The sequence below is a fragment of the Sminthopsis crassicaudata genome, chromosome 1 (genome assembly GCF_048593235.1).
Source record: "Sminthopsis crassicaudata isolate SCR6 chromosome 1, ASM4859323v1, whole genome shotgun sequence".
Classification (NCBI taxonomy): Eukaryota; Metazoa; Chordata; class Mammalia; order Dasyuromorphia; family Dasyuridae; genus Sminthopsis; species Sminthopsis crassicaudata.
Window position 1 is genome coordinate 58249737 of NC_133617.1, and position 16976 is coordinate 58266712.

The 16976-nt window shown below is 40.0% G+C and overlaps 1 protein-coding gene across 1 annotated transcript in view; it reads left to right on the forward strand.

Moving 5' to 3' along the window:
- Nucleotides 1-3916: 3916 nt before the first annotated feature.
- Nucleotides 3917-16976, forward strand: part of CPAMD8 (C3 and PZP like alpha-2-macroglobulin domain containing 8) — a 157812-nt gene continuing 144752 nt past the window's right edge. Inside the window, exons 1-3 of the mRNA XM_074305772.1 lie at nt 3917-4074; nt 7303-7454; nt 12579-12601. Coding sequence (XP_074161873.1) covers nt 3983-4074; nt 7303-7454; nt 12579-12601 — 267 coding nt within the window. The 5' untranslated portion in view covers nt 3917-3982. The remainder of the gene's footprint in view (nt 4075-7302; nt 7455-12578; nt 12602-16976) is intronic.

A 16976-nucleotide genomic window follows, 5' to 3' on the forward strand; every position in this document is an offset into this window, starting at 1 on the left:
ATGGGATGGGATGTGGGGGTAAAATCAGGAAGACAAGTTCAAATAGGAATTCAGATATGATTTATGTGGTCTTGGGCAAATCACTTGTTTGCCTTATTTCCTCACCTGTAAAATGAGGTTTAATAATACTAATTACCTCACTTGAGTTTGTGAGGATCAAGTAAAATAATATTTGTAAAATACTAGCACAGGGCCTGGCATATAATAAGCAATTATATAGTATAATGGACAGCTATCATCATCATTGTTATTATTTGAGTAATGAAGTTATAAGACATATTACAGAGGATTTAGAAGTCCAGAAGAGAAGAAAAAGTAAAAGCACTGAGTTTAGACCTTTTTTTTGGAAAGTTCATGTAGACAGATTTTTCAAGATATTTGGCTAAGAAAGTTAAGAGAGCTCTAGGATGATGACAATGTTGGAACTTAGTGAGCATTTTTGAAGGCTGGAAGAGGTTGTATTTGTAGGTATCAAGTAGTAGACAGGTTGAGACTGAAAATTCTGAAAAAGTCTGGAAGGAGAAACATCAAGGGGTCAATCTTAGTGAGAAAGGCTACCTCTTTGTTGGAGACTGGAGTAAAGGAAGAAATAGTGGAAATTGATGCCAAAATATTGTGGAAATGAGAAGCAGGGGAAAGAGGGAGATAAGCACAAATGGCCTAAATTTTCTAGGTAAATTATGAGGTGAGAGATTGAGGTAAGGAAGTACTGTGGGAGGATGGAGGATAGAAAAGAAGATACGGAACACATTGTAGATAAGTATAGAATAAAGAATCAATTAGAGAGGAATAATAGGATTATCTTGCTGCACTGAGGACTAAACTGAGATATATCATAAATTTGTGGTAGAACCAAGCAGCATGAGACTAAAACCTGTTATCTGCACATTAACCCAGATCATTGATAAAAATGTTAAAAATGAAAGAGCCAGTATTCCTGGTTTGTTCTACTAAAGACCATCCAAGTTAGCAAGAACTATTTGGGTCCCATTGTTCAATTAATTATGAATCTACTTAATTCAATGAAGTTTTGTCCAACATAGATTTTTGTCTATCAGAAAAGGATGAAATATCTCATCAATTGCTCTAGTGAAATGTAGGTAAACTGTATTATGTCTGTTGTGTACTCTGACTTACCTGCTCAGTAACACTGTTATAAAAGGAAATGAGGTTAATCTTGTATGCAGCTGAATGAAACTCATTGAAATCATGCCTTTTGTCATTGTTGCTTCTTCTTTTAAATGTTCACCAATCATTCTTTAATAATATACTCTAAAATTTTGGCAAGAATCAAGATCATCTGCCTATAATTTGCAGACACCTCCCTCCATCTCTCTCTCTCTCTCTCTCTCTCTCTCTCTCTCTCTCTCTCTCTCTCTCTCTCTCTCTCTCTCTCTCTCTCTCAAAATTGCTAACAGTGCCTCAGCAATTACATTAACAACATTGTTCTGTCCCTTCATAATTCTTCTGGACCTGGTCAATTGAACGACTCTAGAAGTATCTACATACTATGTTTTCAGCTTGTTTCTTACTTTGTCTCAGTTATTTTTGGCTATTAGCCATTTTTATTCTGATTTTTTATATTCAAAGATTATTCTTCATGGCGGAGAAAACAGAAACAAAATGAGTTTTAAAAATCTTTCTTTCAATCTGTTATTCAGTTTAAGCTTCAGCTCTATTCTTTTATCTTTTCCCCAATACAACTGCCCTCACCCCTTTCATTAGGTGATCTAACTCCCATGGATTCAATTATTATCTCTATGCTGATGATTCTCAAAAATATTATTATTCCCAACCTCTTTGTTGACTTTCAGTTTCATATCTCCAACTGCCCATTTGACATTTTGAACTGGATGTCCTGTCAACATCTTAAAATCAACATGTCCAAAACTAAACTCATTATCTTACTCTATTATTATCTTTCTCTAACTTTAGTTATTAAACCAACGCCTGGGCCAGTTCACCAGGCTTGTCATCCTCAGTTTCCTCAATATTGTTCCTTATATCTGATCTATTACAAAGAACTATATTGATTTTACTTTTGTAACATCTTTCAGATATGCTCCTTTGTCTTGTCTGACTGCCACCATCTTGGTCCAATCCCTCACTACCTCATGATTAGATTATTGCAGTAGCCTGTTGTTTGGTCTGCTTGCCACAAGTCTCTTTCTTACTCCATCCACCATTCAGCTGTCAAACGGCTCTTCCCAAAGTAAAAGTTTGACCATGTCACTACTCTACTCAATAAGCTCTGAAACTGCCTATTACATCGAGTGTTGAATATACAATTCTCTGACTTTCAAAAACTTTCACTACCTTCCCCTATCCCCACCTTTCCACTCTTGTATGTACATGATTAAATCAATTCTAACATTGTCCTTGGCTGGAATGTCAATTTCCTCCCCCATGGTTCAGCACCAACCATTCCTTTCCCTATTCTGTGTATTCTCACCCTCCACTCCCCATTAGAATGTAAGCTCCTTGAAGGCAGGAACTGGCTTTGCCTTTGTATTTGTATCTCCAGTGCTTGGCACATAGTAAATATTTAATAATTGCTTTTTATTCATTCACTCAAATAACTCTATCACTCACATGAAAATGTTTAATGTAAATTTCCTCCAGTGGCATTCCCATCAATCTGCAGAACACTGACTTCATGTTTACTTTTTAATCTTGACTCCATTTTTATTACTTCCTCTCATTTTTTCTTTAGTTTCCTCACCTGTAAAATGAGGGTACTAGATTAATTAGATAATAATAGCTGATATTTACATAGGGCTCACAAAGCATTTACATAAACGGATCAGATGGTTTTTCGAATTCTGTGTTCTAATGTCCCTTCTATTTCTGCCACTCTGTGTTTTAAAGTCATAAAACCGTATGTTTCTTTTCAGTTGACCAGAAAATCAAGGGCTGAGATATTTAATAATTTGCCTACGATTATAAGGCTAGAAAAAAAAACCAAAACATAGATTTTCTGACTTCTACACTAGTGCTCCTTCACTGTCTACAGCCTGCTTCCTCTCCTAACCTCTTCAAGAGCTGACATTCTATGTTTTAAGGACCTTTCCTGATTTAAAATCTTTTGTATTCCAAGATACTCTAGGTTCTTCAGCTCGGACATTTTAGGTGTTACGGTTCAATATTCTAGGATTTCTCCCAGGTCTGACATTCTGTTCCACAGACGCTTCCAACATATTCCAAGAATACCTTGCCAAGGGGTCTAGATATTGGCCTTGATTTGGGGTCTGGCCTGGCAATGGATAGGGGAGCACGGATTGTGGTTGAGGAGAATCTCTGGACTTAGGTAGAAGAGTCAGTGGTAGGACAGGCACCCAGCTGGGTGTCAGAACCCGAAGGCGGTAACTTCTCAGTTGGAACTCAAGAGAAGTTGGGGTGGTGGGGGAAGGGAGGAGGAGAATTAGTGATTGGACTGGAAAGGGGGGGGGCAAAGGCAGCAAGGTTTCTGCCCTCCCCAATCCTGCCAGGACTTTCCCTGCTCCCCCCTGCGTAGGCAGAGGGCGAGGGCGAGTCTAGGAGACAAAGACCTCCCTCCTTCTCTCCATCCGTCCCTCCCTCACTCCCTCCCCAGGACCTCCCGAGCCAGTGGGGCCGAGGAGGAGGCGGCGCAGGGAGCGGGCACCGGGTGGAGAGGGAGCGGGAGGCGGGGTCCGGCGGCAGCTTCAGGCACCGGGGGCGTCACCGGGGTAGGGCGCAGGGCGCAGGGCGCACGGACTAGAGCCCGGGGAGCAGCCGAACAAAGGCTCCTGGGCGGCAGAGGCGGTGGACGCTCGGACTCCGGCTCTCCACTCCGGGACCAGCGGGCTCTAGCTTGGGAGCTCTGAGGCCGCCGACCCTGGGGCGGGGGGCGGGAAAGCCGCGCGAGGAGGAGCCGGGGGCCGGGGGAGCCGGCCCTGAGGCTGGGGGCGGGAGGGGAGCACGTTGCCTCTCTCAGCTGGAGGCGTCTCGGTGGAGCCGGAAAATGCGCCCGAAGGAGTCCGGGGCTTGCAGCACCTGGTGCTTCCTACTGCTGTTGCAGCTGGGTTGCCGGAGCGCAGCGCAGCTGCGGAGACAGTGAGTACCCCGGCGGGCGCGGGCTGGAGAGGGAGGGTGCCCGCCCAGCTCCCACCTCGGACCCGCCGCATCTTCCCCGAAGGCAGCTTCCCCAGGCTCTTTCCCCCTCACTTGTCCCAGCTTCCCCCTCGTGGATGCATTTACCTTTCTCTTGGCCCCAGGACTCTTTCCTTTAGAGTCCCCTCCATCTATTCCCAGCCCTCCGGAGATACTCCCTGAAACCCCTCTCCCACCTGGTTCCTCAAACCGATTTTTCCCTGATTAGCTGAGCAGTTTGCTCCAAACAGGGAATGTGTATTATTGGATCGCGTTGCATATGGATGTATTAGATCAGGCAGCTTGGAGTGCTGGAAAAATAGCACAGGACTTGGAGTCAGGAAGTCTAGCTTCCAGTCCCTTCTCTCACACTTAGTACCAACTAGTGTTTGGCCTTGGGCAAGTTTACTTAATCTCTCTGAACCTCAGTCTGTAAAATGAGGAACTTGGACCAAACGCCTAGATGGAACCTTCCAGCGCTAAATGCTTTGCTCCTCTGTCCAGGCTGGATTCAGCGTTCTAAAGGTCCCCACCAGCTCAGACATTCCATGTCTATGTCCAGCCTTTCCTTTGGGTGGGGAATTGAAAGGTGCCCCTGAGGGGAGGAGAAAACTCGCCTTTTAGCCAAAGTTCTCGCTTGGCTACCTCCTGGTGCCCAGTGCCTTTGAGAAATCATTTTCCTGTGGGATTTTTTCTCCAAGCGCTCTGTGTGCTCCTGCATTGCTTTCTGAATCCTTAACCCAATGAGTGGATGCTTTAACTAGCTGCCATGGAGGACTTTCAATTACTCCCCTTAGTAGGAAATAGTTCACATCCTGCCAAGTTATGCTAAGACCTGACAGGACTGTTAGTCACAGGGACTTGAACGGGAGCTGTCAAGTCACTAGTCAAACTGTCCAAACTAAACATTGAAGTTCAAACATAACATTATTAGGCAGCTTAATTTGACCAGTGCGTGTTTTTCTAATATCCAGAAAGCAAGAAAACAATGTAAGGACAAATAGTCAGTTCCTTGAAATCATGGGGACAGTTAGACAGTAAAAAATCTTTTTTTTTTTTTTTTTTAAGTAAGACTTGAAGCAATGGGAACAGCAAAAGGATGTGAGACAGGGGAGGAGGGGGCCAAGGATCTCCTCATGTGTTGCAGGGTCCAGTCTTGGCCCTGCCACTAAGAGTTCCTAGTTGAGCAGAGAATCTATTCCTTTTGGGCTTCAGATTTCTGTATATGAAATAGAGATTATAATACCAGATCTACCTCAAAACAGGGGACTTCTTCAGAAATCATCTAATCCAAACCCTTCATTTTAGAGAGGAAGAAATAGACTCAGAAATCTAAGGTCACATAAAGAATTAGTGGGACAACTGTGGTAGCTTTTAAGGCAGTATATTCTTCCCCAGACCACTGTGATGTCCTTTTTTATTCCTAAAGTCTATGTTTTTCCCTCTTCCCCACCCCCTTACCCCTCATGGTTTTGCACACTCAGAAGTAGTAAAACTTCTCAAATAAATTTCAGACCTGGCATCCCTCCGTTGAGGACGTCAGAGCATTCATATTCTCAAACTTTGAAATCTCTGGGTGGTTGTGGAAGGCAGACTGAAGTACCAGAGAATTAACAGTGCCCCGTTGAGCGGGACAGGATCACCCTAGCAATGGAATTCACTAAATGATGACTTGGGGCTTGCAAAATAGCCTGACCTTCATCCCACAGCAACAATTCATCATTGCTTAAAGGACCCAAGTGTTGGCACAACAAAGGACCAGGAAGCTAAGAGGGCCTTTGTGTTTCTTGTACTTTAAGCCTTAACTCACATTAAAATGTCTTTCAAGAACTGATTAATAAATAAATATTGTCATCATAGATGCCAATAGGTTTTTTACATGTCTTTTTGGTATTCTAATTACTGTGATTTTTGTAACTGAAGAAAAATCTAGTTTAATAACACAGAGATCTCGAAGCTGAGAAGAAGCATGTGTGGATTTGTACTATGTATATTTAAAAAAGAAGACAGGATAGAAATCACACATTTAAAATGCTAACAGAGGGGGGCAGCTAGATAGCACAGTGGATAGAACACCAGCCTTGAAGTCAGTCCAGCCTCAGACACTTAATACTTCCTAGCTGTGTGACCCTGGGCAAGTCACTTAACCCCAATTGCCTCTGCTAAAACAAAAACAAATGCTAACGGAGCAGGCAATATATGAGGCCATCCCATTAGACATTTTAGGAAGGCAGTGGTGGGGTAGTACTGAGCCTGGAGTCCAAATCTCAGTTGGGACTTTAGGTATGTGAGCACATGGGTAGTGTCTCTGACATCTTGATGATGGGCAAATCAAAGAACATTTTGCCCACATGCCTCAGTTCCTGCCCCTGTAAGATGGGGATAATCATGATGATAATATTTCATGGGGTGGTTTAGAGAAAAGTACTTTGTAAACCCTAAAGTGCTATAGAAACATGAGCTCTCATAACATTATTTATGTGAAAACTACCTTTCTTCAGAATTGGTGAGTGGAAGTCAGCTGATTTTAATTAAACAAGTATTTATTAAGTGTTTTCTATGTACCAAGTATTAGCTTCAACTGTTCATCTGCCTCCTGTCTGTTTCCATGTTAATGAATCACTATGTGTGACTACTTTTCAACAAAATAATAAAGTAGCATGAACTGCCAATTTCAGATCTTGTGTGTTATTGGCAATGTTTTAAAATCATTTTAATCCAAGACATAACTTGGTAAGAGACCTACGTTATAATTCTGGAAATGCTACTAATTAGCTACATGACCTCGAGCCTTGTTTAGGAGGTCCTGGGCTACATAGTCTCTGAGATTCTAGCCTGGACAGTATATATTCTGTATACTGAGGTGCTTTCAAGCTCAACTCTAACATTCTAGGTGCAGAGTTCAAAGTAAGGTGCCTTATAACTGTGCTGTTCTTTGTCGCCAGACCCCTCCCTGATGGAAAATAATTCTGTGATTGTAAGCTGATGGAGCAATTTGGCATGATCTGTAGTGTCTCAGCTTTCTCACATGCCATACCTGGCACCATGGTGATGGGTGCTCAAGGAATGATTGAATAATCACTCTGTTGCTGATAAGAATGACAGTAGTTCATTCTCTTTCATGTCAGTTAAGCACAGACAACCTTTTTTAATTGCCAGTTTTTCTTACCAACTTATAATTTTCTTTTTCAGGGGCTACTTGATTGCTGCTCCTTCTGTGTTTCGTTCTGGAGTAGAGGAGGTTATTAGTGTGACAATCTTTAACTCGGTAAAGGAAACTACCGTGCAGATTCAGCTAGTGGTCAAAGGAGAGACAGTAGCTCGGGGCCATGGAACCATTCTTGGTAAGTCATCCTTCCTTCAAGATTGCTAAAGTAGTATTTGAAGCTTGGATTTTTGCTTTTTTCAGAAAAATCACTGGTCTTCTAGGATTCTGTTGGTTTGGAACTCTCTCTCTCTGTGTGTGTGTGTGTGTGTGTGTGTGTGTGTGTGTGTGTGTGTGTGTGTGTGTATTAGCTGGGTGATCCTGGGCAGACTGAGTACCAGGCAGTAGCAAAGGCAGTGATTAGATTGGAACCCGAGTTTTCTCAATTCTAAGTCCAAAGTTTGGTTTTTTTTTTTTTGTTTTTTTTTTTTTTTTGTATTAACAACTTACTATGTACAGTACACTCATTGTACTAGGGATTAAGAGGAAATTATGATAAACACTCTACCCTCAAGGAGTTTCTAGTTCATTTGTGGTAAATATAGGAGCAGGAAAAGTTTAATTACAATTCAGTAGATAAAGAACTCTCCAAGAGATGTGACAAGACATCATATGTATACTCAGTAAATACTTTGGGTTTTGAGGAAACAGAGAGAATGGTGGCTTAATGAGTCTGCAACAGCTTTTTAGAAAAAGAGGCTATAGAGATCCTTTCTGTCCCTGACTAGTATGTTTATGTACTACTTTGGCCAGTGATGGGATAACTTGATAAGAACAGAGATCTTCAGGTGAAGATGCAGTGTCTTTAAGGTATACTGAGTGGCAAGTGCTCTAGTTACCAAGAATTAAGCTTTGTCTATTTTGAACAAAGGTCAATAAGAATTCTCTTCGGTATCAGCGAGTACTGTACTTATCTTCCTCATTCTGGTTTGCTTTTTTTCTTTTGCTATATTTTACTTACACATAAAAGAATTTAACACTAATCTTCAAAAATTTTAAGTTCCAAATTCTCTCCCACTGACTTTTCTCACTCCTCGAGAAGGCAAGCAATTTGATATTGATTCTACATCTGGTTTGCTCTTCATCTTTTTTCCTACCTTACTGTCTCTCAGTTCTCTGCTTCTTCTTTCCCTATCTTCTATTTCAGCCTTTCTCTCACTAGTGTCAAAATTGAATCCTTGCTAAAACAGCATTTCTCTCAATAGAGGAAATACTTTGGATCATTTCATGGCCCCATTGCCTTTAGCAGCATACTATTTGCTGCAAGAGCCTGATGAAATCAGTTGACCTTGGTTTTGAATGTAAGCTAGGATGGCTATCTGCTACAGGACTGTGGGCAGTCCCTTAACTCCCAGTGCTTCATTTTCATTATCTTTAAAATAGGGATAATTATACTTGTCCCATTTACCTCAAAGGCTATGGGGAAGACAGTGTTATGTAAACTTTTAAAGGTAACATTTCCTTCCAGGGGTCTTTCCTTATTTCTTCCAATGATTAGTCCTTTCTACTTTATGAAATCATCTTGCATATAATTTAAGGCTATTTGTGTATATGTTCTAATGCCACAGTACAGTGTAAATTCCTTGAAGGCAGATACTATTTCATTTTAGTCTGGCATAGTATTTGACACATGGTTGGCATTTAACTTGTTGAATTGAATTGAACACTGTAGAAATGAGTTGTTATTATCACTGTGGGATTTGAGCTGACATTTACATAGCATGTCCCTGATCTTCCCTTGCCCTGGCACAGAGTGATAAGCTTCCTCCCCAGATCTCTCATGCCCATGTATTTTAATAGTTTAGGGATTTTTAGTCCACTGTTCTATTTACAACATTAATTAGTTGATCAACTAGCATTTATTAAGCATGTAATATGTCCCAGGCTCTATACTAAGTTCTGGGGATACCAAAAAAGCAAAATCAAAATAAAACTCAAAGCAATCCCTGACCTCAAGAAACTTATGTTCTAATAAGGGAGGCAATGCAATTAACTAAAAACAGAGTATGCAGAGAAGGTGGAAAGTAATCTTAGAGGAGAAGGCATTAGCAGTCAGAGTACCTGGGAAAGATTTCCTGCAGTTGGTGAGATTTGAGCTGGGTCTTATAGGAATCCAAGAAAATTAAAAGCTAGAGGTGAGGGGAACAAAGCATTCCAGATATGGAGCGTAACTAGGGCAAAAGCCTGGAGATGAGACAAAGCAGCAATGAGGCTGGTATAGATGGATTTTAGAGTGTATGGAAGGGAGTGAAGTGTGAGAAAACTGAAAAGATAGGAAGGGGACAAGCTATGAAGAACTTTAAATAAGAGAGTATTGCATTTTATCGGGAGGTAATAGGGAGCCATGAGATGTCTCAGTTGGGGAGGAGAAGCTACCTGGACAGATCTATCTAGGACTTGGTAGTGAACCAAAATCACCTTGACAGCTGAGTGGAGAAAGCATTGGAGGGAAAAGATCCTTGAGTTAGGGAGACCAGTTAGAAGGCTGCTGAAGTAGTTTATTTAGTAGATATCTGAACTAGGGATTTGCTATGTGAATGGATAGAGGGGGGACATACATGAGAACAATTGTGATTTGGAAGTATGAATATGAATGAGAAATCAAAGTGAGTTGAGACTGTGAGCTCAGGAGACTGGAAGGATATGACAATAAAAGGGAAGTTTAGAGGAGGGAGGCGTGTGTGGAGATGAGTTCTGAATTTGAAATGTCCAAAAGGCATGTGGTGACGTTGACTAGCTCAGGAGACAGACTAGGGTTGGGAATGATATATGGAGGGGTGAACATTGAGCCCTTGGGAGTGATGAGATCACCAGTGAAACAGTGTAAGAAAAGAGGGCCCACTCACTACCCAGCGTGCTTGATGTGATGATCAACTAACAGAGGAGACTGAAAAAGAGGTGTTGGGAAAGTAGAACAACTGGAAAAGAACAGTATCATCAGAACCTAGAAGGGGGAGCATCCAAGATTGGTGATCACCAATGTTAAACACTTTGGGGATATCAGAATGATGAGGACTGAGAAAGGCTGGTACATTTGACAGCTAAGAGATCAGGGCAACTGGGAGTAGGTGGCTTCAGTTGGATGTTGAAATGAGATATTAGACTGCAAGGGATTTAGGAAAAAGTGAGAGGAGAAAAAGAGGAGGAAAAGAAGATAATTTGCTTTTTGGAGTTTTGTCATAAAGAGAAAGTAGCTAGGGATGGTAGTCAATTGGTTTGGTAGGATTGAATAAAGGGTGGGGAAGATATGGGTGAATTTGTAAAGGAAAGCACAAGGAAAGAACAGGAGAGAGATTGACAGACAAAGAAAGACACAGAGAGATAAGGTAATAGAGAGAGTAGGAATATAAGAGGGGGCAAGTCCTTTAGTCCCCTCTCATTTTACAGATGAGGAAGCTAAGACCTAGAGAAGTTAAGAGTCCAAGATGACACAGGTAGTAAATGACAGAGACAAGAAGTGGACCCAGGTTTTCTGAACCTTAAGACAGCATTATTTTCCTCACACAACACTACTTCCCATTTGGAGGTGGCTAGAATGGATCTTTGAATTCAGGAAGGACAATATAGTTTGGGTTTTCTTTGAAGCCTTTATTCCTTGTAGTCTACAAAATATCGTGTTATCTTCTTCCAGTTTATAATGTTCTGAGACTTAAAATAAGTATTTAACTCTAGCAATGAAAAGAAATGGTGAGATGCTTCTGTTTATACGTGACAGGAATTACAAATGTATCCTGCATAGGGTTTTTCCAACCAGTATTATTTTGCAGTCTCACAGTATATTTTATTCAGAGCCCATCATAAGGTGTCAAAATCCTGCTAACCTTGTTGTAATAGTAGTTAGTCACTATCTTATTGATAATTTGGTTGGGAACCTTTAATACTGAGGTCATGCATTCAGTGATTTAATAAGCATTTATTAAATTTTATAAATATATAAATACTTCAAAAATTTTAATAAATGCTTATTAAATGTGCTCAGCATTGGGAAGTATAATACACCGTTCTTTTCCTCTCAGAACTCAGTCTGATAGGAGATAAGACTCAGGCATAAATCCCTGAACTGCATAATAATCAAGTGATAAAATGTTTTCTGGGACCAGAATTGGCTCAGCAAACCAGCATCTCTGTATACATTTATATATATATATGCACATATATGATACATGACACATTATATATATATATATATATGTATATATATATATATATATATATATATATATATAAAATGTTCATGTACTTTTTAAAAAAAATTCATTTAAGGGAGTGTGAAAAAGGCATGGAAAATATTTGGACCTAATTGAAACTTTTTTAAAAGTCTGAATAAGGGCCACCTAAGAATGTGTACCCCAGATTATGATACTGTTTTTTTGGAACTAAGTGTTCTAGTATTTTACCTGACATTGTGTGTTCTCAGAACCAGTGACTGGTATTGGGCAGTATATGCCTCAAATGGGGAACTTCCCAGAGCCCCCTAGAATTGTAACTCCTTGAGGAATGAGCTAATTTTAGAAGGACTAGATTTTCCTTCTGTCTTTACTAATGAAGGAATCCTTTTTTCTTTTTAACTCCTTCCCCCATGTGCTAATTTAAAAATCAGAGCTGAGCTCTTATGATTTGACCGGACTGGAAACCAAAATTTATCTGAGTGTTTATACTTTCACTCACCTACCTTCTTTTTGGAAACTGGCTCTCTCTTCTGTTTATCTTAGGTCTTTGGATAAAAAGGAGTTGGTAGGTACACATGTGGGTGTGGTGTTTACACATCTGCCTGACAGATGCTAAACAGAAGTCTTAACTGGCAGGCTTCAACAACAAACACAAGCTGGATGAATGTCTCAGGATGATTCACGTCCCCAAGAGAACGGTGGTCCCTGACAGCCAAGCATTGTCCTCTCTCTTCAAACCCTGAGTTCAGCATCAGCTTTCTCCCCTTAAAGCAGTCTGCGGCAGCACTGGCATGCCTTGGGAGAAGGCCATGGACGGATTAAGCTTGCCAGCCAGCCAAGTTTTTCCTGAATAGCTCAGCTAAGTCCACCTTACCTCAGACCTACAGTTTTCCCCAGAGCCGAGAAAATGACTTCTGAAACTATCCTTCTCACCCTGGACAGTCCCTTTGAGGACCTTGGATCCCAGCATTCTCGTCCAGAGAAAGTCCCCCTTTACCATAGCTTTTCCTGTTTGAAAGAAAAACGTTTTCCTTGTTTTAGTCAAGTAAAGAAATGATCAATTTAACCTCTTGTCATTTTGTTTTCATTTTTAGATAAAGGGACAATCAAGTTCAAGGTAAGCTTTGAATATTTTTATGATATATCACTGTTTCCATTTTCTCTCTTCTCAAGCCCATCATTCACAGGCTAATAAAGTTATTCACAGCTCTTAACTGTGTTAATCCCCCTTTCAAAAGCCATCTGTGGCATCAGTTTTTCCAACCTTATCTTCTACTACCTTTTCAAGCACTCTGCATTCCAGTCAGATTGAGCTACAGCTTTCCTTAAATCTCTCTTTCCCTCTTCCATCTCCATGCCATACCTTCATGCCAAACACACTGCTCAAAGTGTACTTCTCACCTCCAGGTTTCACATGCATTTCTGCCTTTTAAAATCCTTCCCTTTTCTCAGTTCATCCCCTCCTCCAGGAAGCTATCCCTGATCCTTTGAGCCTTCTTCTCCCAATCTCTCTTATCTGTGATCTCCCCTGTGTTCTTGATTATGTTCTAAATTGTTGTTGCTAATTATATGTCCTCTCTCTTCACCCTTCCACTGATTTCTAACCTCTGTGAAGGCAGTTTTATTTTGTGTGTGTGTAATGATTTTTTCCTATCTTTGTATCTCCTGGGCTGAATACATGATCCATACCTGAAAAAAGTATAAATCAATTTAAATTGAGTGGAGAGAAAATATGAATTAGATGCAAGAACTTGTTTCTATAAAGAAACTACTTCTGACAGGAAGGGAACCTGCCTTTATTTGGAATTATGAAATCCCAGTGTTGAGAAGGACATCTGGTCCAGTACTTCTCCAAAGTGTGATTGTCCTCCACAGCATTCCTGATAAGACATGCTCTGTTAAAATATCTCCAGGGATGGAGAAATCATTGACCATTGCATCGTTAGCCTGGGCTCATTAGAGCCCTATCTAGTTTTTCATGATTTGGCAGGAATTAAGGAAGAGGAGAGCACTAGGGGAGTTCAGGTGGGATCTGGAGTTTACTATTTCCTGTTAAAGATTTGTTCTTCTTGCCTGGTCTCTGACCCAGGCCCATCCTGACATTTTTCTTTTACTTAGGTGAACTTAGTCTGGGTTTGGTAGAGTAGGTAGAGTAACAGATCTAAAGTCTGCATTCCAGTCTGGCCTCAGACACTTATTAGCTAAAAGTGTGACCCTGGGCAACTCATTTAACTCTGTCTTCCTCAGTTCCCTCTTCTGTAAAATGAACTAAAGAAGGAAATGGTAAATTACAAATGGGATCATGAAGAGTCAGACATGACTGAAAAATGACAACAAAAATGGGTTCGGTGATGAGAGACAACTCCCTTTTTTGTTCAGAGACATTTCTTTATAGCATCCTTTGCAAAAAAGCTCATCTTTGAAAATTCAATCAGTCAAAAGTAATTTTCTTAAGTCTTCCCTGCTGTGTGCAGGGATTGGGGTTAGGGAAATACCCCCCATCCCTGCTGGCTGGACAACAAAGACAAAAATCAAAACAATTCCTCCCCTTGAGGAGCTTAAAGTCTAGTTGGGGAGACAATAGGTGACTGTAAATATGCACAAAGTATGTATCATATCCGTTTAACAGAGGAAGCACAATTTGGGGAGAGGAATCAGAATTATCAAATGGTTATAAATAAGCTATAAACTCAGGAATCTCAGAAATTGTGTAGCTCAGTTCATATTTAAAGCATAAATTCTGTCCATACTGTCCCAGCAAATGATGATTCATTCTATTTTTCTTGAATGAGAACTTACTACCTCCAAGGCATCCTGTTCTATATGATCAGCTTTTATTGGTAGGAGATTTATCTATTTAGTTAAAATGTGCCTCCTTCTAATCCCCAACCCAAAACTTCATGTCCACAATGGTTTGCAGTTCTATACTTTGGGATCAAGTGGGAAAAAATGCTTAAATAGCTGTTAAATAGATTGTACTTTAAGGTTTATAAAGTGCTTTATAAATAATACTTCATTTATCAGTTTCTACCTGTAAAATGAAGAGGATTAACCTCTAAGATCCCTCCCAGCTATGATTCTACATTCATATATTTGCATTTCTGATGCTCTAAAGTTACAAAATGTTTTCATCATGATAATCTTTATGAAATAGGTACTACATTCATTTTACCAAATGAGTAGGAATCCAGTTTTTATTCCATTGTATCATACTGTTTTGTAAACTAGAATACTAAATGTAAATGTCTTGTTATTATGGAAGGCATTAGATCATATGACTCTGAGGTCCCTTAGTTAAATTAGAGAAGAGTATCTATTATTTGATACTAACCTTTCCTCCCACCCTAAATTTGTGCCTGAATTTCCTAGCCACATAAGTCTTTTTTCCTTTTGTTTTCTCAACTGCTTCATATAGAATTTTTTTAATGAAAAAAACCATGCACACAAAAATTGTTAAACTTTATTTGAATCTCTTTGGTTTTTCTTGTTCCTTGAGATGAGTCCACTGGGACTTTTTTCTTTTCATTCTCTGTTTGATTTGGGGGAAAAGGGGAAGGTCCAAGATGTATCAGTAATTCCTAAAATCTTCATTGCCCTCTCCCATACACTTATATTTTCCCTCAGAGATTTAGAGTTTTGAGGAGAGTGTATCCAATCTTTTCTATATGATGCCATTTTCTCTGCTATTAAGTTTAGCTAAATCTTCCCAGAGAACATTATATCTCATTCTGGGAAGGGCTTGCTTTGGGGCCCTTATCCCCAACAGGAGGTAGAGGGTGGATCTCAATCTCATAGCTATTAAACTGTGACATACATCTGGAATCCTGGCAGATCATCACTCACGAGAGCCTAATGGAGCTGTGGGGACTAGCTAGCACAATGAATTAGTCACTGTCCTCCACTGAACTACCTTGATTTAGGAACTTCCATCATCTACTTTTCACAGGTCAGTTGATTTGACTATTTGCTTGTCCTTCCATCCATCCAAAACATTCTTAAATGTTTAATCTCTATTCCTTAATTTCCTTATATGTAAACTGAAAGCACTGAACTAGATGACTTGTGAGGTCCTTTCTACCTCTAATTCTTATATTTTGGTAACAATAGCTTTATCACTCAATCATCATTTTTTATTATTGATGCCTGGTGCATGTTGCTAGCTGACACTGGGGATAGAAAATTTAGGTAGAAAATTAGGGATAGAAAAATTAATAAGATATCCTATGCTCATGAATTCTGTAATTACTTAGGAGAGATAAGATTGGACACAGCCAGAATATGATTTGATGAGACATAAAGTAGGTACTGGAAAAACTCACAAGAATATGTTCACTTCTGGGTTTCTGGGGCCAGGTTAGAAGAAAAGAGGCTGCAGATTAAGGAAAATATTGAGAAGAAATATGTCATAGTAGCTAGAGAGCCAGCTCTCTTTTGGAAAGATAGGAATCTAAGTTCAAATCTCAAATGTAAGACAGACTGGCATTTTGATCCTGGGAAAATCAGTCACATACTTTTCAAATCTTCCAGGCAACTCTCAGTTTATAAGTTGGAGAGAGAGTGATGATGACCATTGGTAAAGGGAGATTCTTGTCTTGGAAATTCACTATATCAAAGCTTGGTATGGGGATTCATAAGTGAATATGGGAGTTGTGAAATTATGATTTTTCAGTAAATATTTGATTTGTATACTGATTTTATAATACTTATATACCGGAGACACATAAAAATTTCTTGGTCTAAAAGGGATCATGAATGGAAAAAGTTTATGAAGCCCTGACATATAAAAATGATCCAGTCACTATCCCCATCCTATTTTCTTGGTACTATGTCCTTGAGTCAGGTAAAATTATTTGTGTATTAATCCTGCCTCCCCCTTTGCCCTAGGGTAGACCCAGCTGTATATTCTCTTGGCTAGAGTCATAGGAGACAAGCTGGAACAATGGAAAGACAACTTCCCTAGAGTTCTGCATTCAAACCCCATCTCTGACATTCCTCCTTTTGGTGATCTTGAGCAGTTCACATATATTATCTAAGTTCTGGTTTCCTAATCTAGAAAATGAGAAGAAAATGGTGAGGATGACCTCTGGGATACTGTCGAGCTCTATAGTAATGATCTAAAATTTGCTTCTGGATTTCTTGCAGTCCTGGGCTCTGCATTCTGTATTCTCATACATTTGCTAGTGTGGCAGGCTTCCAAGGGGTATAGATTGGATTTATACAGATCTGGCCGGGGTTGAGAAGGGGTTCAGTGGTTAGGTCACGATGACTCCAGATAGGCCATAGGGAAATATTTAGGCAGAGGCTAGATGAGCATCTGTCAAAACTTTTAAAGTTAGAATGTCATAGGAGGTGGAAATTTGGACTAGGTAATCTCTAACGAACTGTCCGACTCTGATTGTATGACTATTTTTAGTCTCTGTTTAACATTCCTTTTCTGTTGTCACATAACTGCTGCATGTGTATATGAAGGAATGATTGGGAAAATGTAGAAG